Source organism: Schistocerca americana, chromosome 3, assembly GCF_021461395.2.
Source record: "Schistocerca americana isolate TAMUIC-IGC-003095 chromosome 3, iqSchAmer2.1, whole genome shotgun sequence".
NCBI lineage: Eukaryota > Metazoa > Arthropoda > Insecta > Orthoptera > Acrididae > Schistocerca > Schistocerca americana.
Genome location: NC_060121.1, coordinates 388,389,908 through 388,416,085, shown reverse-complemented (window position 1 = coordinate 388,416,085; position 26,178 = coordinate 388,389,908). Strand labels below are relative to the sequence as shown.

The 26,178-nt window shown below is 39.9% G+C and overlaps 1 protein-coding gene across 4 annotated transcripts in view; it reads right to left on the bottom strand.

Annotated features, from left to right (window-relative positions):
• The window catches only part of LOC124606921 (uncharacterized aarF domain-containing protein kinase 2-like), a 105,006-nt gene that overhangs the window by 39,437 nt on the left and 39,391 nt on the right, over window positions 1-26,178 (bottom strand). For 3 of the 4 annotated variants that reach the window (XM_047139035.1, XM_047139032.1, XM_047139034.1), the window contains 2 exons: window positions 18,939-19,056; window positions 1,547-1,771 (listed from right to left, as the gene is read on the bottom strand). In XM_047139035.1, coding sequence (XP_046994991.1) covers window positions 1,547-1,771; window positions 18,939-19,056 — 343 coding nt within the window. The remainder of the gene's footprint in view (window positions 1-1,546; window positions 1,772-18,938; window positions 19,057-26,178) is intronic. The other variant, XM_047139033.1, reaches the window with a different exon arrangement.

The window sequence follows — 26,178 nt, the reverse complement described above, 5'->3', positions numbered from 1 at the left end:
TTGGACCTTCGGGTCAGGTGTTAACCAGGCTGTTTCTCTTCCTGCAGCTGTGAGTTCATATGAGTCCACAATCTGAGCAACTTCAGCTAAAAAAGGACTGGACAAGATCAGTGCTGTAGTTTGGACCTCCAGGTCAGGTGTTAGCCAGATTGTAACCCTAATTAGCAAGTCTAAATATGATAAAGCACATTGTATACACTAAAAGCAATACTTTCACAAAGACCTTGCAGGTTGACAATCTATGCTCCATATGACTGTCCAGGGTACTTGTGCTGTTGGTTAAACTGTAACCGTGCTGCCACCAGCTGATTTTGATGACCCAAATACTGAGTGAACAAGTAAAAGAAAGCATCAAAGGTAGGTTTCTCAGAGTAAGTAGAGGGCATGAAATTCTGCACAATCCTGCACTGCTGCACAATAACAACCAGATCAACGATATGCCTTACCTGACAGTGGAGAAAGAAATGGTGTAGGTAAATCTCCCTCTTTTACACAAGCTTGTCACAGCTAGTGAATCGTGCTAGAGGTGAGAAAGCTTCTCTGCCAGTGCCTGGCCTGCTTTCAGGGTAGCACGAGTAGGGAGCAATTCCACATTCCATGTGAGTAGTTCTTGCAACTGCTCGTACTGTAACTTTTGATGCTGCTCCTGGAGGTGCAACATATGCATACGAGCATTCTCTGATGCCACTTTATATCTTCACATGGCATTGCCACATTACAAACCATCACTGTCAGCACAAATGTAACTATGTAAGTTGATAGTGGCTTGACTACAACACCCAGGTGCTGAACCCACAAGAGGGAATGAAACTTGACATGTGGGTCAATCTACATGGTAGCAGTGTGTCCAAACACTATTTACAGATGAGCAGAAAGATAAACACAAATGCAACCACAATGAACAACTGACGATAGCACACAAAAACAGTGCACAGCAAGATGCCCAAGTGCGAAGGAGCTGAAATCAACCACGATCTGCCAGGCCGGGCCCATCACCACTGACAGGTGAACACCTGAATCAGTGGCTCTGCCCATGCCGTGCTTTACATGCACCCTATGTGACAGCATTCTATACTATTTGCTGCAATATCCACACCAGCTCATCTGCTTCCACACCCAGTGTCTATCGGCAGGGATACTAAAGTGTATACGTATTTGGAGGAGGGGGGAGAGGGGGGTGTAGGATTCTAGTAGGAGTCAAGAAACGTAAATTTTAGATGTAATAAATTGTAGAATTCATTTGCTTTCCCAATATTTCACAGAGTCAGTCTGTCATTTGTGTGTACCTACAATATAAAAGTAACATACTGGAAACAGAAGCAGCCATAGAAATGTTAGCAGCGTGGAGCAGCTTTGTACAATGTGAGCAAAGTGAAGGATGTGCTACAGAAAGGAGTGTAGTGGAAGTGGTAGAATTTCCATTTTGAAACACAAATAATATTAATGTTGGCACTTTATGGCCAACATTTTGTAAGATACAGTATTCTTTCACACAGTTCATGAAAAACATTTACTGACACTGAATTAAAAATAATCAGTTTCTTACCATTTTCAGAATTGTGTTTATCCCAATCTCAGCCAGCAAAGTTTTTATTCCATTTGTATTATCACCTGTAACATAATTCAGTAATGGCTCTCCTTGTTCAAATGTCTCAACTAGAATGTCAGACCGAGTAAGATTCCATATGGGCACAGGAAATTTCACTGTTGGCGTAGTTGCAAAATTTTTTGCAAATCTTTCCAAATTGTGGGCCTCAACAGTCATATCAACCTAGAAATAACAAGACAAATTTATACTTACACAGTGATTAATAAAACCTCAATTGATGAAGAAAGAAGATGAGGAGGAGAAGAAGAAGAAGAAGAGGAACTAAAATTCTATGATATCTACCACAGCAACATAGTATACACAAAATATTAAATGAAACATAGAAAATACATTATAGCAATAAATTGCTCTGAATAACTTAACTTTCTTTCAAACAAATTTTGTTGAATAATGTGCTATATGTAAAACTTTTGCCAATGTGCATTATGTGTCACAAATTCAGAAACAGAAGAAAAAAATTATGCTGAGTTGAAAGTGTACACCTCAGCAGTCATATGATACCTGCTGCTGGATAAAGGAATCCTCCAGATATATCTATGCAGTACAGGGTGAACCAGAACTCCATCAACAAACTGTCAGTGGTTGTTCAGGGATACCTTCTAAGTATTTTGGTATGATGGACCCAAGGTCTCCAGCAGCTAATTAGAGAGCAATAATGTAATGATTTTTTCAGTTTGTTTGCCCAGTTACATTCATTTTTGAGAAAATACCTTCATACCACTTAAAAAGCCTGTAATATGCAATCACCAAAACATACAATACAAAAAACAGGATTTGGTTTCTCACTCACTATGTACAGCTGATGTGGTTGGCATCATTGCGAAGACAGCTCAAGTTTATTTCTTTGTGACACACTTCCCATTGCATCCAATGAAACCATACACAAGATGTGTGTTTGCCAACTCTTCAGCTGTAGCTGGTGTAGTACTGTGTGTGCACGGCAGACCAGGTGATGATGATCAGTGACCAAGCTGTCCCTGGCAGCCATCTATCTTAGGTACTTGGGGGGAGCACCATGTGGATGTTGGCATGCACTACACTTGCTGTAGTGGCCTGACTTACATCTGCTGTAGATGGTAAATGTAGTAACCAGTGGATTACTACGAAAAGACCAGGCATCACCGTCCAAAATGCTGTGACTGAAGAGCTGTCCATAGTGTCTGTGACAGCGCCATTAGCTGTAGCCAAATGTGATAGAAGTTCCCGATTCACCCGGACTGGTGCATACAGGCAAAGGTGAGAGGGACAAGGGCACTCATACAGCCCAGAGAGCAGACTCTGAGTCAAATTGCGGGAAGGAACAGTGACAGACGGGCAGGAGTCATCACAGTGTCAGAGTCCATAACAAGGGGCACAACATAGGCAGCAACAATGGGGAACAGGAGAGGAGGGGAGGGGAGGGGAGGGGAGGGGAGGGGAGAGACTCTGATGACAGGCTGTGGCACAGGGACCTGGCTTCCGTATCCCCCGATGGCGGTGCCTGCTCGGCACAGTGACAAATACCAGGACTTGCCACAGGAAGCAAATTGTCATCAGTGCAAACAAAGCCCCTACTGCCAGGATAGGTGGGCACTACCTGACTAGTGCAACAGCTGGACTGGATAGGGCCAACAAAGAACTAGGCGTTGTGTCCACAGACCAAGGAGGGGGTCCTGCGCCCATCCTGAGCACAACTGGTTCTTGTGGAGGTGCCACAAGTCGATGTTCGGTGTGGACCACCAAGACACAATGATAGCACTGGCTTTAGGTGAAAATGAGAATCTAGTGAGGGTACCATCCCAATGCCCCAGCCCATACTAGTATAATGGGCATGGCCACTGACAAAACCTGTGCAGCTAGGTGACACCTACCCAGCAGCAAGAGCTTAAGCATTGTCTGTGTCTGAGGGCCGTGCATGAGCTTAGTAGGACTCTTGGTCCCAATTGGCATCGTTCTGTTAGAGCTTGAAAAAATGCGAGAGCCTTCTTGGCTGGGATATCTTCTTCACACTTGCACATCAGTTTCTTAAATGTTCAGACAAGACTTTTCAATTCGCTGTTCGACTGAAGATGGAAGGTAGACCATTACGCATACAAAAATCCTTGAAAGATTGTGTTACAAACTGAGGACAACTGTCCGAAAACAGGGTGCAAGGCAAGTCTTCTGTGGCACGTATCTTTGGTAGGACCACACACACTAATTTGTTGTCACAGACAGACAACAAACAACATTAGGAAAACAAGAAAAAGCATCAATTACCAATAACCAGAAAGAGTCTAAAAATGGACCAGTGAAATAAATGTGGACTTTCTCCCAAGGTAGCATAAGGGCCAGCAAGCCAAAGTGAAAAAACAGTGCGTAATGCTGCCTGTTAAATCAAACACTTTCAGCAGGTTGCAACTAGGTGTTCCACATCCCAATATATGCCTGCCAAAGCACATGGCGGCAAGCCAGCAGTTTTGTGTAAGTTCCCCCCAATGACCTTGATGTACTAAGTGGAGGACCTACCATCGCATATCCACTGGAACCATGGTGAGAGGCGATGGTACAACAATAAAAATTCAAAGTGGGTCTGATGTCCGGCCCGATGGACAGTTGACCCATCCATGTCGTATCATGAATACAACCTGCTGGAACACCAGATCCACCACTCCAGCACCACAGGAACTGGTGATGGTGAAATCAACCACTACGTGGCTCACCTCCATATCCCATTGAAAAAAAAGCAGTTCTTCGCTGTGAGATGAGGGGCCAGAGTCCATACGGAGCCAGGCCAGAACATCTGCATTTGCATGTTGTGACGTGGGGGCAAAAATGGGTTTCGTAATTGTATCGCGACAAGAACAGAGCCCAAAGCTTGAAACAATGAGCAGCTTTGTCTTTTAAGAATGCAGAGAGGCTCAACAAGAAAACCAAGGGAGTATGGTCCACAATTATATGAAAATTTTCACCAGACAAGAACACATGAAAATTTTAAGGCTTATTTTTCCACCTGAGAATAATGATGCCGAGTAGAGCTGGGCGAAGTCGTTCATCCTTGGGAACTAGTTCACTGGTGATCACTCTTTTTTTTTGGGAATCATTCAGTTTTACTCGTTCACCATTCATTGTGCTTGGTATATGGTTCTTATGAAAAATTGAAAATTAGTAGCATAGGTGACTGAAGATGGAAGGCGCCATGGGGGGCACTTGCCTCACCTCTGGAGTACAGAGTTTTTATTCATAACATAATTCTCACACACTAGTAAAACCAGCCCGAGTACGGACTGCCCGCCAATTACGCAGGATTTGTTGACTGCTATGAGCAGAATAGATAAACATGTAATAATTAGGCAGTGGAGAAATAACAAATAAGCTAATGCAAACAACTTCGAAACAATAGACGATGATTGGTAAGCGACAAAGAGCAGTCTAGTACTTGGGGCCAATTTTTCATGCGCCACCCTGTACCACTGAAATAGTACTGTAGGGGTTATCATATTCTCTTTACAAAATGTGACACCATACACGTGATTATGAAGCGTGGGCTTCATTCGGTTGTAAGTCGGTCTGCCTTCCATAACAATGAACGTGCTCTTTTACCTTGGATCAAAAAAAGACAGAAAATGGCCACTCGTGTGTGCCGTACAGATGTCCTTTGCATGTGTAATAACAAAAAACTTGTCTTTTTACAAATATTTCAGTTTATTGATATAGTGAAGTAAGCTGATACTCCATTTTGTTACCTGAAAAGATGTATGTATAATTTACATAATTATAAATATAATAGAGGGAAACATTCCACGTGGGAAAAATTTACCTAAAAACAAACATGATGTGACTTACCAAACAAAAGCGCTGGCACGTCGATAGACACACAAACAAACACAAATATACACACAAAATTCTAGCTTTCGCAACCAACGGTTGCTTCGTCAGGAAAGAGGGAAGGAGAGGGAAAGACGAAAGGATGTGGGTTTTAAAGGAGAGGGTAAGGAGTCATTCCAATCCCGGGAGCGGAAAGACTTACCTTAGGGGGAAAAAAGGACGGGTATACACTCGCACACACACACACACACACACATATCCATCCACACATATGCAAACACAAGCAGACATATTTAAAGACAAAGAGTTTGGGCAGAGACGTCAGTCGAGGCGGAAGTGCAGAGGCAAAGATGCTGTTGAATGACAGGTGAGGTATGAGTGGCAGCAACTTGAAATTAGCGGAGATTGAGGCCTGGTGGATAACGGGAAGAGAGGATATATTGAAGAGCAAGTTCCGATCCCCGGAGTTCAGAAGGGTTGGTGTTAGTGGGAAGTATCCAGATAACCCGGACGGTGTAACACTGTGCCAAGATGTGCTGGCCGTGCACCAAGGCATGTTTAGCCACAGGGTGATCCTCATTACCAACAAACACTGTCTGCCTGTGTCCATTCATGCGAATGGACAGTTTGTTGCTGGTCATTCCCACATAGAATGCGTCACAGTGTAGGCAGGTCAGTTGGTAAATCACGTGGGTGCTTTCACACGTGGCTCTGCCTTTGATCGTGTACACCTTCCGGGTTACAGGACTGGAGTAGGTGGTGGTGGGAGGGTGCATGGGACAGGTTTTACACCGGGGGCGGTTACAAGGGTAGAAGCCATACGGTAGGGAAGAAGGTTTGGGGATTTCATAGGGATGAACTAAGAGGTTACGAAGGTTAGGTGGACGGCGGAAAGACACTCTTGGTGGAGTGGAGAGGATTTCATGAAGGATGGATCTCATTTCAGGGCAGGATTTGAGGAAGTCGTATCCCTGCTGGAGAGCCACGTTCAGAGTCTGATCCAGTCCCGGAAAGTACCCTGTCACAAGTGGGGCACTTTTGTGGTTCTTCTGTGGGAGTTTCTGGGTTTGAGAGGATGAGGAAGTGGCTCTGGTTATTTGCTTCTGTACCAGGTCGGGAGGGTAGTTGCGGGATGCGAAAGCTGTTGTCAGGTTGTTGGTGTAATGGTTCAGGGATTCCGGACTGGAGCAGATTCGTTTGCCACGAAGACCTAGGCTGTAGGGAAGGGACCGTTTGATGTGGAATGGGTGGCAGCTGTCATAATGGAGGTACTGTTGCTTGTTGGTGGGTTTGATGTGGACGGACGCGTGAAGCTGGCAATTGGACAGGTGGAGGTCAACGTCAAGGAAAGTGGCATGGGATTTGGAGTAGGACCAGGTGAATCTGATGGAACCAAAGGAGTTGAGGTTGGAATTATTATAATAATAATTATTATTATTATTATAATTATAAAATACATTTTAATTACCAGTTGTGGACACTGAATAGAATACAAAAAGAACCAGAAGTTCAGAGTTCAAAAAAGGTTTGAAACAGATTTAGAATGGGCGTGCAAAGCAAACGAAATGATGAACAACAACAACAACAACTCAATACTGAACTAACTACGAGCAGTCGGCAGTGGAACTGCGGTGAGTGGCCACGCGAAGAAGGACGAGTCCGGTCAAGTGAGACAGACGGGAATGGGACCGAGGCTGGAACAAGACTGGCCGACGTGCCAATCGGGAACTATAAGTAGAAGACAGAGACCGAGACAGATGGGAACGGGACTGAGGTTGGAACTAGACCGGGCAATGTGCCGTTGCGGGAACGAGACCAACCATTTCCTGTTCCAGGAAACTATCAGTAGAAATCCACGACGGAAATGATCTATGAAAGACCGTTCCTTGGAATTCATTCCTCGCTTGTTCCATTCATATTGGTGAACTGTTCCTTTGGACCCGTTAGTTCACGAACGACCCATCTCTATTGCTGAGCTGAGTTGAGATTTTTTGATACAAAGGCAATAGACTGTTTGGAGCAATCTGAATGGCATTGGGACAGGACCTCCCTCGCCCCAAACATGGGCACAGCTGTGGCTGGGAACAGATGCTTGTGGGTTGAAATGTTGCAAGATACAGACAGCGTGGAATGAAGACTATCCTTAAGCTGCATAAAAGCTTGCTCCCAAGATCCACACCACACAAAAGAAGCATATTTTCAGTGCAACAGATATTTGGGGTGGGCAATAGTAGCCACTCTGTGAATTAACTAGTGACAGTATGCCACATTGCCAAGGAAAACCTGAAGTTCTCATAGATTTCACAGACAGGAAAAGCTATAACAGCAACAACATCATTTTCCATGGCGTGCATACCCCACTGAGAAATTTCAGGACTCAAATATACAATGTAGGGCTGGAGAAAGTAAGACTTAGTGAGCTGATATTTGAGGCCCAAGGCTTGTAGAACAGTAAACACAGAACAGAGGTTATGTGGTAGCAACTGTTATGATATCGTGAAGATACTTACTGTAATGAGGGAGAACTATCACCACCTTTTATAAAAAATGTTGACAGGCAGGGACATTAGTGACTCCACACATTAGCACTGACATTGACAGAGACCGAAAGGTGGATTAACCACAGGCAGCTGTTTACATGCTGTGTCCAATGGAATCTGAAAGAAGGCTTCAACCACGTCAATTTTCAAAAGAAGTGATCCACAGCCTACTTTGTGAGCAACTCCTCTGGATGAGGCAGGGGATAAATGCCTAACTGACTGTGCATTCATAGTCACCTTGAAGTCACCACACGGCTGAAGCTGACCAGGCAGCATCTTTATGATCACTAAGGGCAGGGCCATTCACTGGAAGAAATCTGTCCGATCACACTAATGATGTAAGCGATCCAGTCACACCCTAACCTGGTTATGTAAAAAGCTAGTGGCACTAGCCGCATCTGAAAAAAAGGCAAGTGTGGGCGGAGGGTTTAGAGATGATATGTACCATGAAACTGTGTGCCCAAACAAACATCAGGACAAATACATCCAAACACTGAGAACATAATAACTCCAATTCATGATAAGACACTTCATCTGACACCATATGCACTGCATTCATAATATTAAAACCAAAAGTGGCAAAGGCATCAATCTCAAACAAATTTTCAGTGCTTGCATCATTAACCACCAAGCACATAATGAAACTGACAACTAACTGTCTTGTAAGCTGTGTCAGCAGTGAGTTGGCTGAGAATAAATATCCACTAATTGTTATAGCTTAGCAATCAATGCTAGACTCACACTAACAGTGGGGACTTGAGTATGGACATGGCAGCCCCCATGTCGACTTGTAGGAAAATGGATGGTCATTACCTGCACTTAATCTAAGAGTTTGTTGAAGCCTGCAGACATCCCCATGAGTTCCTTTTAAAAAAAGGCACAAAAGGAAGTGGTGTTCACTGTCCCCGCTACCAATAATGTGTTTGTCTACTTCATCCCGTTCGCCTGGTACCCCCCCCCCCCCCCCTCGCACCACCTCCAGCTTGCTGGGCTCCATGCTGTGGGGGTTGCCTACCAGGAACAACAGGAACATCACTCTAAGCCTCTAATTGGCGGCTTATAGCTTGGGAGATCTCAAGAGATTTTGCAATATTCAAGACCTTTTCCAAAATAAGACCTTCAAACTGAAGGGCATGTTGACAAATCTTATCTGGTGCTGAACAAATGATCACATCTCTGATCACGATGTCCGAGACTCCTGAGACTTATCTGTGACGAACCAACACTTACAAGTAAGGCCATGAAGCTCAGCTGCCCCAGCTCGACACTACTGCTGTGGCTGTTTGCGATATTGGTAGAATTCAATATGCACAGTGACCACATGCATATGCTTTTGGTGATAGGAGGACAGTAAACTATAAATACTGTCAAAAGAAAGGCATGCTCGTTCTTGCAGAGGAGCTAAGTGATGCAGTAAGTGATATGTATGAAAGAGCTTTACAGAAAAGAAAAGTGCTTTACACACCTCCTTCTCAACTACTCAGAATGCTACAAAATGTTGGCAAATTCCCTTCTAGTAAGCATCCCAGTCTTCTGCAGTTTCATTATAGTGTGAACAACTGGCAGCTGAGCCTGGGTCAACATAGCCAGCAGCCATTCCAATACGGCCGTATGCGCTTGCTACTGTTGCATAAGTGACTTGAGTGAAGGTTCCATAAAAGAGGCAATTGGCAGAAAAACCACAGACCCTGAAACACATGAAAATTCAACCCTCACTCATTGCCGCTTGTGTTCTAAATAGGAACACATGGAAATACAAAGCCTTAAAAAAGAGAAACTTTATTGGGTCATGGAGTGACAACAACAAGAATAGAGTGGAGGTAATTACATGTCTCGAGAACATTAACAACTGATGGTTCCAAGGTCAGTGCATGTCCTCATAAAGATGCTGTCCCCATCACATGTCACTGATGTAGTGCTGCGCTCATGGTGGACAAGGTGATGGTGGCTGGTGGCCTCGGGTACTTGCAGCACACTGTTTGAATGTTGGCGCACATTGTGCTTGCTGCAGTGGCCTAACTTATGTCCAGTGTGGGCAGTATGTGGAGTAACCCACTGGTAACTACACCTATGCTCCATATTCATTCATGTCATAATTAAATCTTTTGGAATGAACAACATTCGGGCCATACTGGAGACATCAGATTATTCAAATGCTTCTTCGAAAATAGTTTATTTTCTGGCATATAGACAATGTGGTTTCCCCAGTGGATAGAATGAACTACTGCTTTCATCTTACAATCTGAAGATGACTGGGGATGGGCAAAACTGGTAATTTCTTAATGTAATTGTTAGTGATTTGGCCTGAAAAATCGACTATCTTCAAAACAACTTATTATATCTACCACTCCTGTTTGTTTCCCGATCTGTGTGTTTTTCTGCCTCTCCTACAATTCACAACAGACATATCTTCACTGTTACTTGAACATCTCTTCAATTTTTTAGTAGTTTGTACATTAAAAGTACAGCACTCATTGAAGTAATTCAAAACTGTTAATATACATGGACAGTACACTTCTCTTTTGACACACACTGGAAACACAAACTGGAATCTTCATTTCAGAATGCTTTGGTTTAATTATTTTGCTATCCAACCAACTGTTCTCTTCAATTGCCCTAAACATTAGAATTCACACGCTGCTTCAATTACATCGGTTCTTTTTTTTACAATCTTGTATCTTGATATGCTGATAAACATTATTTTACTCTAATTAAAATAGATTTAACTCCTACATCCAAACTACTTCTATTAAGCTCTTTTACTCATTCTTGAACTTCATCTGTACTAAAGACCCAATGCTATTAGCAAAATGTCAGAGGTTCAGATGTATTTAATTAATACCTATTTCTTCTTTTTCCCTTGTTTAAGAATCTAAAAACTTCCTGTAAGACTGATGAGAAATTAGCAGAGAAAGGAAAATTCAGTCAAGAAAACTAATCGATTATGAGAAACAATTGCTTGCCTTCCGGAGGCGAGACATGTATTACTGCCAATACAAACAAATAAAGGTAAAAATGGTACACTTACAAGCTTATTCTATAATATTGAGATCTGATGACTGTGGTGGCCAGGGGAGAAGCGACAATTCCTCCTCGTGCTCACAAACCCTGTCCTGGAGTATGCGAGCTGTGTAAAACAGAAGCCCTGTTATCTTTTAAAACAGCATCAACATTGGGGAACAAACATTGTACCATGGTATGCCCTGATCACCCAAAATGGTCATATAATCCTTCGCAGTAACGCAGCCTTGCAATATGGCTGCGCAAATCATCATCGAACTTGTTTCACTCATGAGACCTAAACTCAACCAGAAGATGGAAGCAGCATGAAACAAGGTTCATCCAGCCAAACAACTTTCTTTCATTGCTCCACAGACCAGGTTTTATGGCTTCAGGTTATCTGAAATCTGTACCCATCCCACTCCCATAACACACCTGGCTTGTCACTACTGATGCCACCTCCGTCTATACTAAGATCCTCATGCTGCTGCTGAATATTACCTCAACCAGCATCCACCTGATTCCAAACCTATGATGTCCTCCTTGCTCATCTTAACCAACTTCATACTTATCAACAACTACTTTACCTTTGAGAGGCAGACATACAAACAGACCAGAGGCACAGCCATGGGAACCAGGATGGTTCCTTTCTATGCAAACCTTTTCATGGGTCACTTGGAGGGAGCTTTCCTGGAATCCACAAGTCTTCAGCCCCTGGACTGGTTTAGATACACTGATGACATCTTTGCCATATGGATTCATTGATGAGGCTGACCTGTTAAAGTTTTTGGAATTTCTAAATACATTCTATCATTTAAATTCCACATGGCCCTATTCCAAATCTGAGGGTCAGCTACACTCTTCTGATCACAAAAAACCTACTAAAAGCTGTACTTAACATTTTGACAATTACCATCCTTTCCATGTCAAATGTTTCCTCCAATATAGACTTGGTCTTCAAGGTGAATATGTGTGTTCAGTTGCTGACTCTACAGCAAGACATAATCATTCTCACCTCAGCATTCACTGAACTTAATTACCCCAACAGCTTTTTCAAAAGTAGATTTCCCGAACCATCACATCCAAGCCTGGTACTACTGATCCCTCCAAAAAACAGCATAGAGTACCCCTCTTATTACTCAGTATTATCCTTGTCTTGCTATTTTGCCCACCACACCTAGAACAGCTTATCATTGCCCATCAATTCTCCAAAATATCCTGGTCAGATCCTATGCTCCTTCTGCACCCATTTCCCTACCCTACAGCTCGTACCCCTCTGATCATCCCTGCTGTAAGACTTACCCTATGCAACCTCCTACCACTGCCTATACCAGCCCTGTAACTGGCAAAACATATACTATCAAAGGGAGAGCCACCTGTGAAACAACACGTCATGTACCAACTGTTATGTAAACACTATTCAGCCGTTTACATCAGTATGACTGCCATCAAGTTATCAGTTAGGATAAATGGACAAAGAAAGAGGGTGCATATTGGCAACACACAGTATACTGTTTTACAGCATGCTCTAACCATGGCTGTCAAGTATCTCCTCCACAAGGACTTGAAGATAACATTAGGCAATTTATGGCTATCACAGAGGTGTACAAGCAGACATTCTTCCCATTCTTCATCATGAACAGAACAGAACAGAAAGAAATCTTAATACACAGTAAAAATAAAAAGTATGCAATTGTAGATGCAGACATATTTATTACCAGAGATGAATGTACGAAGTGTGTTCAAAAAGTATGGTGACTTTATATTTTTAGGAAAAAATATTTATTTATTCATCAATATTCATGTTGACCCCTTCAAAGTAATCCCCCTCAGATACAATACACTTACGCCAACGTTTCTTCCATTCCTTGAAGCACCTCTCATAAGCACTTTTTGGTACAGCCTTGAGTATTTCCAGCGATGCAGTTTTTATTTCCTCAATCGTTGAAAATATTCATCCTCTCATAGGTCTCTTCAGTTTTGGGAACAGGAAGATGTTGCAGGGGGCCAAATCCAGTGAATAAGGTAGCTGTAGCACAATTGTCATGTTGTTTTTGGCCAAAAAATCTCTCACAAGCAACAATGAATGAGCAAAGTACACGAAATGTTTTTCCACAATTCTGGACCTTTTTGCTTATTGCTTCTCGCAAACAGCACATAATGTCACAAACAGCGCATAACGTCAAGGTAATACTCCTTATGACCTGGCGACCTTGAGGCAAAAATTCATGATGCACTATGCCACAGTAATTGAGAAAAACAGTGAACAAAACTTTGACATTTGATTGAACTTGGTGTGCTTTTTATGGTCTTGGCTCTCCACAATGCTTCCATTGGGACGATTGGGCTTTTGTTTCCATGTCATAACTGTAAACCCATGTTTCATCACCATTTATGCCCCTTTTGAGCAAATCAGGATCATCATTGATGCCATTTAAGAGCTCCTGAGAGATGCTCACGCAACGGTTCTTTTGATCAAAATTGAGAAGTTTTGGAACAAACTTCACTGACACACGTCTCATACCCAAAACATCCGAAAAAATTGCATGACACGAGCTGACTGATATGCCAACATCCTCAGCAACTTCTCTTATGGTAATTCAACAATTTTCTTCATAGCTTTGACATTATCATCTGTTGTTGGTTTGCTGGGGTGTCCAGAGTGAGGTTCATCATTGGCATCTTCGCAGACTCACCATATGCCACTGTCAACATTTCAAGTGTTTTAGAGCATATGATTCCATTTTTCACACAAAATTTGATGCAAATTCTTTGCTCCATTTTTTATAATAATCGGAAATCACCGAGCATACTAAAACACGTCTAACCTTTCAATCTATCAAAAACAAAGTATGCTGTACACTTGAAACTGTGAACATATGTTTGGGACATGTGGACCAAAAAAAAAAAAAAAAAAAAAAAAAATCAACAATCAAATGTACGTTGCCTGTGCAATTTGAAAAGTCACTTTACTTTTTGAACAGCCCTCATATGTTGTTGGATTCTGAGGTAACCTGCAATCTGCTACCTGCCACAATTGATAATAAAAGATACTTTTCTAACTTTCTTAACACTTCTTTTAAAATCTGTAGTCTTTGATGCTATGACAGCTTTATGGCAAGTTACTGCCTCCTCAATGTCAACTGAATCAAACAGTTAGTGTCTGTTATCCGACAGCTGAAGATTATTCTAAAAAAAATATTTAGAATAATTTCAAATAAATCTCTATCCATGGCACCTGTACTGAGTCTCATGAAATCCCTCCTCTCCCTTCCAATTAGCATAGCACAATCTGTGTGCTTTTCAATGCAGAGTTAGTGTCCATTATCTGATCCACAATAATTCCCTTGTCCTATAATTGCAAGACATTATATGAGTATTATGGCTGAAAAAACACATATAGTGGTAGCCCATCTATCCTATAGACCACGTCGAAACAGTCTGCACCAGTTAAAAGCACAGTGGGTTGCTGATTTAAAATGTCTCCATAGAAACTGTCACTTTATATGTAGAAAAGGACATCTAAAGTAATTCAATGTTATTCTTTGATTTGTAATTCTGTGATAAAGTTTGTACTAGGTACAAAGAAAATCCATGTACAGATTCGTAAGTTGTCTGGTCTGTCATGGGAGGATATCTTCAGTCTGCTTCCACAAAAGGATGTTAGTTCCAAGTTATTTGGGAAGTTTTCAATTGAATCCTGTTCACAAATTTTATTGTAGTGCTCACTGTATCAATTTCTGCACTTGCCATGGAAATAGATTGTTGCTTTTTTTTTCACTAAATCGTAAGCAATAATACTAAGGGAAAAGTCAATAAAAATTTTAAGACGCTTCTTCAAGAAACTTTGGCATATTACACTCTGATTTTTGTTGTCAGTTATAAATCATATTAATAAGTACTTGCTGAAATCTGTTTTAGCTTAGCTGTGATCTTCATAGGCGTAAGAATAAATATAAATTGCACATAAACTTTCCCAATAAACAGAATGGTCAAATGGGGAGATAATCATATTTTGATGAGTATGTTTCATTTATGTGTTTGCTAATCTAGTGTGACACATTCAGAAATCATTTATAAGTGAAATTTGTGACAATCTTTATCAACAGCACATTATAAAAGGAATCTTGAAGTATAGATGAAAATGTGCATTACTTCTACCATTCTTACATTTTCTTCTTACTTTTTCTTCAGAAGAAAATGGACTCTGATTTATTGTGTCCATTGGGTCTTTATAGTGTTAGTTAGTTTGTTAATTTCATGTTCCATGGATCATTTTACATGATAAATCATCATGATGTGGAACGAGTCAGTTTACATTCATATTGCAAATTAATTTGTACATCTATTTGTACTCTAAACATCAACATATTATTATTATTATTATTATTATTATTATTTCCCTGAAATGAAAACAAGATATACAGATTGAGTTAGCAATTCCTACCCATCACCTTTTACACATTACAAACATACGAACATAGAATTTCTTCTAAGGAACAGGAGGAGTTTTCAAGGAAAAATTTTTTCAATTTATTTTCAAAATTGACTGTGCTGTCTGTTAGACATTTTACATCACGGGGTAAGTGGTCAAAAATTTTTGTTGTAGCATTGTGCACCCCTTTCTGTGCTAAAGACAACATTAATGTTGAGTAATGAATGTCATTTTTTCTTCTAATATTTTAATTAAGTACGTCATTGTTCTATTGAACTGTAGTGAATTATTTACAACAGATTTTCATGAGGGAAAAAATAAAATGTGAAGCAGTAGTCAGAATGTCCAACCCCTTAAACAGATGTCTACAAGATGATCATGGGTGAGCACCACATATTATTCTTACAGCACATTTTTGGGCAATGAAGACCGTCTTTCTTAAAGATGAGTTACCCCACAACATTATTCCATATGACATTACTGAATGAAAATAAGCAAAATATGTCACCTTTCTGATTTCTCTCTCCCCAAAATTTGTTATGATTTGAAGTGCGAATGTGGTTAAACTAAGTTGTTCTGGGAGTTCTAAAATGTGTTGTTTTTTTTTACAATTTAAATTCTCATCAATCTGGACCCATAAGGATTTTGAAGTTTCCACCCTATGTATTACTTCATCACCATGCATTACCCCTAGAGGTGCAGAACTGAGTGTGATGTATCTTTGTGGAATTCAGGGTGAGACCATTCACAGAAAACAAGCCAATGGTACTTTTGAGAAAATAGTTCACCTTCCTTCCATTTCTGTATGTATACTGGGAGTGATTACAACACTCGTGTCACCTGCAAAAAGAACTAATTCTGCTTGTTTTACATTAGACAGTGGATCATTTACATATATGAGGAACAATGGTGGACATACGATTGCGCCTTGGGGAACACCATATGTGATTTCTTCCCAGTCAGAATTATGTCCCTGGATTCTTTTGGTTGAATTAATACTAAGAACAACTTTCTGCATTCTTCTGGTTAGATATGGCATGATCCAATGGTTGGCTATACCATCAATCCCATAAAACTTCGATTTATCTACAAGTATATTATGATTCACAAAATTAAATGCCTTGGATAGGTCACAGAAAATACATACCGGTGCTATTTTGTTATTTAATGCTTGTAATATCTGGTGTGTGAACAAGTTAATGGCATTATCAGTAGAGCAACCCTTCTGAAACCCAAACTGTGATTTGCTGAGGATATTATTATTGCCAAATTGAGTGAGTGCATGGCAGCTGTTGAGTGCTGTTGTCACAGGCTGAGAAAATCAGATGTCCAACAGAGTGCATGCCTAGCAAAGTTGTCAAGTTGCTGGCCTAGCAAAGTTGTCAAGTTGCTGTTTTAACAGTGATAAGCAAAATTGTCATGTCACCACAACAGGCAAGGGCAGATGTGGTGGAAAATCAGAGATGGCTAAATCGGCATGGACCCCTCTGAGGTTCTGCCCATAGAATGAACCAAGCAACCAACTGACAGGTGAACAACCCAAAAATACTTGGCAGAAGAACTGGGCACCTCCTTTGAGGAAGACTTCTATGACTTGTCTTATTCCTGCTACACCCACACAGAAGATAAATGGCAGCAGACAAATGAACCTCTGGTCATTGTGCAAAACAAGTGAGACTTTTTCAGACTTGTTGCCCTCAAGGAAGATGCCCAGTTCTTCTGCTAAGTATCATTGGGTTGCTCACCTATTGTAGCATCAGTCGGCCACTTGGTTCATTCTGTGGGCAGCACCTCAGACAGGTCATGCCAATTTAGCCATCTCCAGTCTACACTGGACACAACAGTAAAGATTCAATGGAGTATACAAGCAAGCATGATGGTATTGCAACACAGGAGTTCAACATTTCGTGTCTGGACTACAGCACTTCGATGGATGTGTGAATGGCAAGCTTGTATGTCTGGAAGACTCTCAAGACCCACCTCGACAACTACAGTGCACCAAAGAAGCTAGGAAAGAAGACACAAGAGAAGAAGATACAACAATCAAGGCTCTCCTTAGGGACTGAACTGAGTGAGTGATAAAGAAAAGGGCTGTTCCTTGCAAGGTTTGGAGATGTAGCTGTGAAGCAACTCAATCAGGGCATTAAGAAGAGATCGCTGCTGTTCATCTTAGCTGTAAATAACTGAGAACCAGCATCAGGACAAAGAAGTTGATGCAATCTTTGGCTAAATAAGCTCCTGAGCTTCCACGTACAGATAGAGTCTCTTCCTTCAGAACTTGACATGAAGCTAAAGTTCCTGAAGTGTCAACAAGAGAGACAAATGGCAAAATATTGCCACAAGCAGGTAGTACGTGTAGTGTGTGCAGTCAATCAGGTTAGTTGCACCTGCACTCTGAACAAAGAAGACCAATCACAATGTGACCACTATGGCAGACAGCATGTCACAAGTTGGCACAGCTGCAAGGCCTTCTCAGACTGTGGCAATGCTAGTGAAACAAATCAACAGAAGAAGACTGTCCAGGTGAACTCAGAAAACGTTGATAAAGCCGTGAAGTATTGAAAGAGGAGAAAGGGATGCAGCAAGGCCATTGCCTCGCGTTCAGAGCAGGTCAGAGTCAAGCCACAGGCCAGAGTCAAGCCAATGGCAGGCTCACCTCCTGCGCTACCAGCAGGCCTCCTCCCCACCAGTGAGAGTGGTACGGGCGAAGGCCACCTGTGTGGTGCCGAGTGGACACAGTTTGCACTGGCGTGCCTCGAGGAGGAAGACACCATAGTGGCAAAAAACAGTGCAACAGCCGGTCACGTGACACATGACTGGTGCACCTCCGTCATCATCCTGCAGTAAACTGAGAGGCTATACAGGGTGATGCTCCATGCCGAGATGGAGGCTGCCTGCCTCAAGCTGAGAGAGGCCTACCACTAGCAGCCACAACTGGAGTCTTGAGCAGTGCAAACACTGCGCACGTGAATGTCATGACAGCCACCAACGATGAGGACCCCCCCCCCCAAAAAAAAAAAAAAAAAAAAATCACCGGGGAATGCAGACGAACAAAGTGGATGACCAAAATGCATGCCTAGAGATGTCTGGCAAAAGACTGAGCCATAAATCAGTGCATCACAAGATACAACAAAGAGCGAGCAAGAAGTAGACACAAAAAACATAAAGAAAAACCCAGCTTTGTCCAGGTTTTTAGGAGCTCTCTCGGTGCTTAAGGTGAATGCCAGAACTGTCCCCAACACCCTCCATTTTCTCAGCTAGGAGAAAGAAATCCACCCCAAATCCTAGTACATATAAATGATTGACAGACATGTAAATTGAAAACAAAATTAAATAAAGACACAAAATGTATAAGAAATTAGCTGAAAACTGCAGAATTGCACTGGAACAGACCACCTTCCTCCATACAAGGAAGGAGAGGAAAAATCTAAATATCATCTCTGAAGATCATGCTTTGATGAGTATATTTAATTTACATGTCTGCAAAGTCTAATGCAGCACAAATAGAATTAATTCTTAAGTTCAGTTCCAAATAACATTATTTCAAAGATAGTCATAAGTGTCATACCTGTGCACTCATAAGATGTGTGAAATCATTCATACACTCCTCGAGACTGAGCCACTTTAAGCTCGGAAATAACCATGTAATAGAAATGGCTGCAGCTCTTAAAATAGTTAAATCTCTCCTGAAACAAATGCATGCAAAGGATGCAAGTAGCATTATTTCAAAGTAAAATGTGAAATGAACTGAAATAAAACTTTCAGTCTGCTGTGTCTGTTCCTGCCATTCTTGTTCTACATGCTTTACAGCTGTCCTTCATGATGGAATTCACACAATCTGTGAATGAATTGGTTTGTTTCATAATGAACAGCTATCTGATTAAGAATAATTGTTCTTCTTCCACAAAGACAAGCTGATAGTGTGTCTTATTTTTGGGACATTTCCTTAAATAGTGATTTGGACACTTACACAGCTAAGGGTAAGTCTAAAAGCCATCACTTTAAAATTTATAATAATGTCTGTTAATAGTACAGAACATTAAACATGGAGTGTGTAGTTCTACTAAGTCTGGCAGACACAGCGACTGTAGAAGCGTCATTTGTCAGTTCTGTTTTATTAAAAAGTATCAATTGTTCCTTGACACTGTCTTGCAATGAGCAGAACCATTATATTCAAATCTTTGTAGACATTCACTGTATTGACCAATATTACAAAGTACATTATGGCGATGACAGGATTATGTATTTTTATATTGATATTTTTAGCACTTGATTGGAAATCCTCATAGATGAGTGTAATGATTAGAGTTGGTACCTTCTAGACTCACAGTTTCTTTTTTCTTTTCTTTTCTGAAGTGAACAAAAACAAGAGGATCAAATGTGGGGTGGTAAGAGCAGCAACAGATACACACTAAGAAGATATCTGCTTCAACATTGATGTATTAGAAACAAAGCACAAACCTGGATATAAAAAGATGGGGAAGGGAATCATACCCCTTTTAAAGGAACTGTGAAGGTATTCTGTGTAAGTGACTAAATGAAATCATGGTAAACCTGAATCTGGATGGCAAGAGCGGGATTTGAACCACACTACTACTGAATGCAAGTCTGAATGTTAATCACTGTGCCACCTAACTCAGCGATCAATATGTGACCTTAATGTCATGCCATGAGTGATCCACAAATAACAGAACAAGACACATACTGTAAATTGAGATAGTAAGGCAGTAATACTCAAATGACCACACACAAGTAATACTGATCTTGCATGTATCATGCACAGTCAACAAATTGCACAGAAGGGGCTGAAGTGGGTGCCCAGCAGTTAACTATTATTCAGGCAGCAAAATCACTAACATGATACTCTATAATATAAACATTAAACAGATATGAGGACAGACAACCACTCACCAACAGCTGATTGATGGACAGAACAGAGAAACACATAGCAGCATTTACACCACTCCTTTTCCAGGTACTGCTCTTTTTCTCCTTTAAAGGCTCCCCTCCCCCCCCCCCCCCCCGACACACACACAAAACAAAACAATTATTAGAATACTGCAGTGTCCATTTATGATCAATAATTATAATCATGTAATTGCTATGTCATATTTTACAAATCCCACTGATAGACTAATAATCATCTGTAAGGTGAGAGAAATATCAGACACTACATTATAACTGCTGTTATCAGCACACAATTTTGAGGCACCAGTACTGCATTCTGGAAACTATTTTAAAGCATTCTCCAGGACTGCTCTTCCAAAAGGAAATAGTTGTCAATTGATTTTATTGTGATTCTGCCCCTGTACAACAGGTCTCCACTAACAAGCACATTTTTCGCTGGAAAGAGGATGAGATCTTTCATCATCTTCACTTCAAGTATAAGGTCTTTTTTTCTCCTGTTACTGTAGCCACTGCTTCCTCATTCTTCCTTGATTACTTCTCCCAACAGAGTTAATTCTTTACATCTGGAGAGGTAATCTTTCTACACTCATTCTTTCAAGATGTTCATTCTAGTTTCTCCTATTTTCTTGTACTTTACTGAAGACATTAAATATATTCAGTTCTTCCCTAAGTTACAAAATTTGAAATATGTCAGTCACTTCTTGTGCATGCTGTTACTGTATCTGGAAATCTCACTTCTGCTGCTTGTGCGCAACTTACTTTATTTATAAGCCATGTTTCACTTCTGCAAACACTCACTGGGACTGACACCGTCTTACAAAATTTCAGTGTTGTTTCTTTTGTTTTATTTTTAACACATTTGTTTATTGTTCCACATATTTTCCATACTTTGCTGTGCTTTCTAAAAGCAAGATAACTGAAGAGTCCAACAAGGGTAAGACTACACAACAGGCCATAACTTACTAATAAAGTTCCACTATATTCTTATGACAAAAACTTAGTTCCTTTACTAAGATTATCGCTATTAACCTGACTCAATTTGAAAACTACAATAGCATTCATAATGTAACACCAGGGACAAAAATGATCACTCTTCATGACCAATCACCATAAATTTTGCAGCTATAAGAATATTTGAGAACCTCTGCAGTATGCTAAAATTGCTGAAAGATAACAAAAATAATTTTAAGGATAATGAAACTATGAAATGGACTGCTGATTTCATTACTCAGGGGATATGTGCTCAAAAGCCCTGTGATGTAATAAAGCCTAACACAAGTTATGAACTTTCTGATACCATGGAGTATTGCTTTTTTTCATTTGTGAGTAAAGAAGCTCGCATAAAACTATGTTTTCCAAAATTCCGTATGTCACATATTACCATTGATATTTTGTGTGATTAGGATAATTTTGAAGCTTTAACAAGAAAACATTTAAATTTTTCTTCACTAAATTTCACTGAATATGTGAATGTAAGATGCAAATAATTAAGCTCTTTGCATATATATGTAACTTTTATCCTCTCTCAACTTGGTGGGAAAAGGTGTAAGAAGGCAGTTAGGTTCTCGTTATTGTAAGAAACAGATGAGTTCTGTTGTAGATATCATAATGAGTAGTCAAGTTTTGTATACAATTAAAATCTGGAAGTTGACGGATGTAAATTACCTCAATCAATCAAGTGAGATGTTTCAGAATATAGGAGTTAAAACTATGAAAACTTTCTCATTTCATAGTTAGTGACCCAACAAATATTTACAATCCTGGAAAGTTTTGATTTCTTTATACAGAAAATATCTGAGGCTATCATAACCCTGAAAGGAAGACAATGAGGTGAGCAACAGAATCAGCTAAATAAAAAAGTATTAAATTCATTAATTTGGGCAAACCTACCAATATTAGTAACAAATAATGAACATTCAGCAAGTGGATACACCATGAGACAGTTATTCTTTATTGAAACGGCATGTTCCAACATGTACACAACTTGTGTTCTATCCAAGACAGATTTCTCCTATCCCATCTGATGGACTGACACATTAAAGCACAAGGCCACTTCAGCATGTGTCCATGGCCACAGTTCTTGATTTCCGAAATGTCACAATATTTGTACATGCCAGAGTAAATTTATGTATGAATCTCACTTGCCACAAAAGAGGCAGTTAACTAATACAATGGGCTTCACAGTTGTCCAGAAACCACATTAAACACTATGATGCCCCCTGCTATTGATAGGGTGAAGTAGGTTTAGATTAGATAAGGAAAGAGGCAGATGTCATGAGAAATGCAAACTCTATTATGCTTACATATAAAATTTAGCTTTTGTGCCATTATCGAAAGATAAGAAATAACAAAAAATATATATTAAGTGTTTGCAATATGTGTTTGGTACTACACAGTTCTGTGTTGCACGTTTCTTTTCTTCTGATCCACATTTTTTCAAGGTAATAGAAAACGAATATGAATGACCACACTAATTTTGAATATACATATGTTTTTCTTTGTGATGACAATATTACAGTGAGAATCACACAGAAATGCATAAAATGGATAAGACACAAACATCCAATGTTTGTGTTTGTTGACCAGCAAGCTATTTCCTCTGTTAAAAATATGGTTCAGATTGTTGTTATTCTGTGTGATTACAAAATTCAAATAGCATTTTCAGTCAATATTCTCACAAAATATCTGTTATTTTCAAGTAATTAAAGCTTACAAATCATTAAACTTTAGAATTTGGCCACATGAACAAAAATGCTCAGTTATTGGCTGAAGATCTGATGAACATCACATGCTAGGCATAATGCGAAGTTATATGTGCAATATAGGAGCTTTAGTCAAATGTACTAGCCTTTTCTGTACAATTTCTGCAAACAGTTTTGCTATTTAGTGATGTAAAATGCATTTAAAACTTTTAAGTAACAACAGAAAGTAATTTTGTGAACACCGATAGTGGAACCCTTCAGACAGCTGAAGCATTTATGCTCCAGCCAATAAGAGTGGCATCACATGTAAGGACAGACATTCTTTTCCCTGATCTCTGCAACAACATCGAACTTGCTCAAAACTAAGGAACTGTAGATCGTTTTGTAAATGGGTCCATATCTTGTATGCAGATTGTCGACTATCAGTTATGAATTATGATCCAAAGCACAACAAAATACTTGGCAAATCTTATTTCTGATTTTCTTGTGTACAAGACAACCCAGCAGAGATAAGGGTGTTGTGATCTATGGTGCAATGGATAACACATCTGACTACAAAGCAGAAAATTTTAGGTACAAATCCTGGCAGGGTTGTAAATTTTAAAAAAAGACAAAAATAGCACTGATAAGAAATCAGTGAGTCAGTTGTTTTGATGGTAGAATGTATTATATATAGCTTTACATTAAATTTAGTCAGACAAATGGACAAATGAGCACGTAGGAATGTAATTTGCGTACACACATTTCACATCTTTGGAAAGCATTGTTAGTGGCACATGTATTATCTCATGCCTACAGTACAAGGTGTAGGATGATGAGGTATTGTTTGCAGAGAGATATAAATCTCTTACACCCTGCATGTAACACAAATGTAAGGACTATGATGTTTGTGAGCAGAAACTAATGTCAGAGTCTGCAGCAGGCTTAATTCATCTTTGCGTAAGATGACGAAAATTTAAACAATAAGAGTCCTAGTTGGCCATTATAAAGATAGAAAAGGATTGTTTCCAATAAAGTAAAAAGTGTGTGCTCACATTAACTAGAAATCCTCTTGGAAGGTGACATTTGAATGGCGACTGCAAATGTAACCGCATGTAAATGGCAAGGAAAACTCAACAATACCTGGTTTCTGATCAGTGTTGTGAAATTTTGTAATTACAATCATTACCACTGCGAGAGGACTGTTGAGCCATTTACAAATGAGTTAAAATATTCCTTTGGGCCCGATTTGAGCCACCATTCTATGGATAGCTACTTATAAACCATTACAGACAACTGACCAACAAAGCTACGAAAGGATTAATGTAAATTTGGTTATAACGACATCCAATTCTTCTAATTTTCACTATGAGTTTAATTTTGTTGAATGACACTGTCCTTCCTTGCAACAGTGGGAAAGTATGTCTCAGAGGTAAATTAATGTTAAGTTCAAAGTGCAAGACATTTTTAAATAACTTGTGCACTGATGTGGTGGCATTTTGCCAGTACAGTGCAACTACATTTTACCCATATTTTCGTTTTTTGGAACACTAAAAAACAACTTCTCACGTGTTTTTGTAGATGTATTTGTGCAATTTAGTACTACACAATGTTTGTTACCTATTTTCCAAAATGGAAATTCCAAAACAAGGTATCACTGTGAATGCGATTTACAACAGTAGGAGCAGCAAGCTAGCCAGTAATGTCACAAGCATCATCAAATGACTCAAACGGAGCATTTAGTGGGTTTTCAATTTATTTTCATTTCACTTCCATTTTCTCTAAAAATACTGAAATTCAAGAGGATATAAAGTATGTTATGAGCATAAAATAACACTATTAAGCATTTAAGACAATTTCTACAAAACAGTCAAATGCCCTACTGTGTCTAAACTGGCTTGACTTTAAACGTAAATTATATTTTTAACAAAAATCTGTGGTCTAAGTTTTCATTTTCTACAATCGTATGTGTTAGTGTTAAGCTCCAGTATACTATCATCAGATTCTCATTAGCAGAATTAACAAAATACAACTTTTACATCAATTAGATACAGCTGTGAAAGTTGACAGTCAATTCCCAACATTTGTAGTTATGGTGGTAACGTAACAAGAGAGGGCTTTAGCTTGTCACTCATTTCAATTTCTTTATTATACGTGGACACTAGACTCAGTGTTAATAAAACTAATAACCACTGCGTCCAACAACTGAACGATATATATCTGTTTTGGTACAATCAGAAAGGTTTTTTTCCCCCCCAATTATATCAGTTATGTACCTATAAAGGATTCAGTCATGAATTACATCATAGCTAGCTTATATTTGTCTTATATTTACATTAATATTTTAGTTCCTACATCAACCACAGAAGTTAAAACTGGTAGACACAACAAGTAGAATGGAACCCTCACTCTTGGGGAAAACCCTCGGCTATGTGCCGTGCCTAACAGTTTTCGCTGGCCTGGCACCTAACGAAACTGGTGCCGGTACAAAATTGTGAGGCTCTTGCAATTCATAGCAGAAGGTGTAAAGGAGAAGCTCTCCTGTCTGTTTTGCTAACGAATAAGTGGTATTTGTACAGATGCCAGGAACTGTGCCAGTACGAATGTATTAATTAACTGGCTCTTTCATGGCAAGTGGGACAACACATATATTCACTCTAGTGGAAGGCATGTATTGAGACATTTCAGTAATTGAGAACTTTAGCCATTCACTCTTGCTGGAGTGGCCATTTGCTTTGATGTGCCACTACCTGTTAAACTGGGTAGGAGAAATCTGCCTTGAATAGAATCCAAGTCATTCGATTTGATTATACCAGCCAGCCCACGTGTGGGTTTTGATACGTGTCCTCATCTTCATTCACACCAACTTTGGGCTGGTTAGTGACTTTTGTTTTAGTTAAATGTTTAATTATTATGAACAACAGAAAAAACTTATCTGGATCTTAGTACAACTATGATAATGACTGTTAAACATGACATGGTTCGAATATAGACATAGAATTTGGTTAATAACAGTAAAGGATTGTGATCACTGGCTTTGTCTGATCCTCCTCTGAATATATCATTACTGGTAGCTTAGCAACCCATTACAATTTCACACCTGAATGGAATGACAACCTCCATGCCAACCAGCATGTTGTTGTTCTGGTCTTCAGTCCTGAGACTGGTTTGATGCAGCTCTCCATGCTACTCTATCCTGTGCAAGCTTCTTCATCTCCC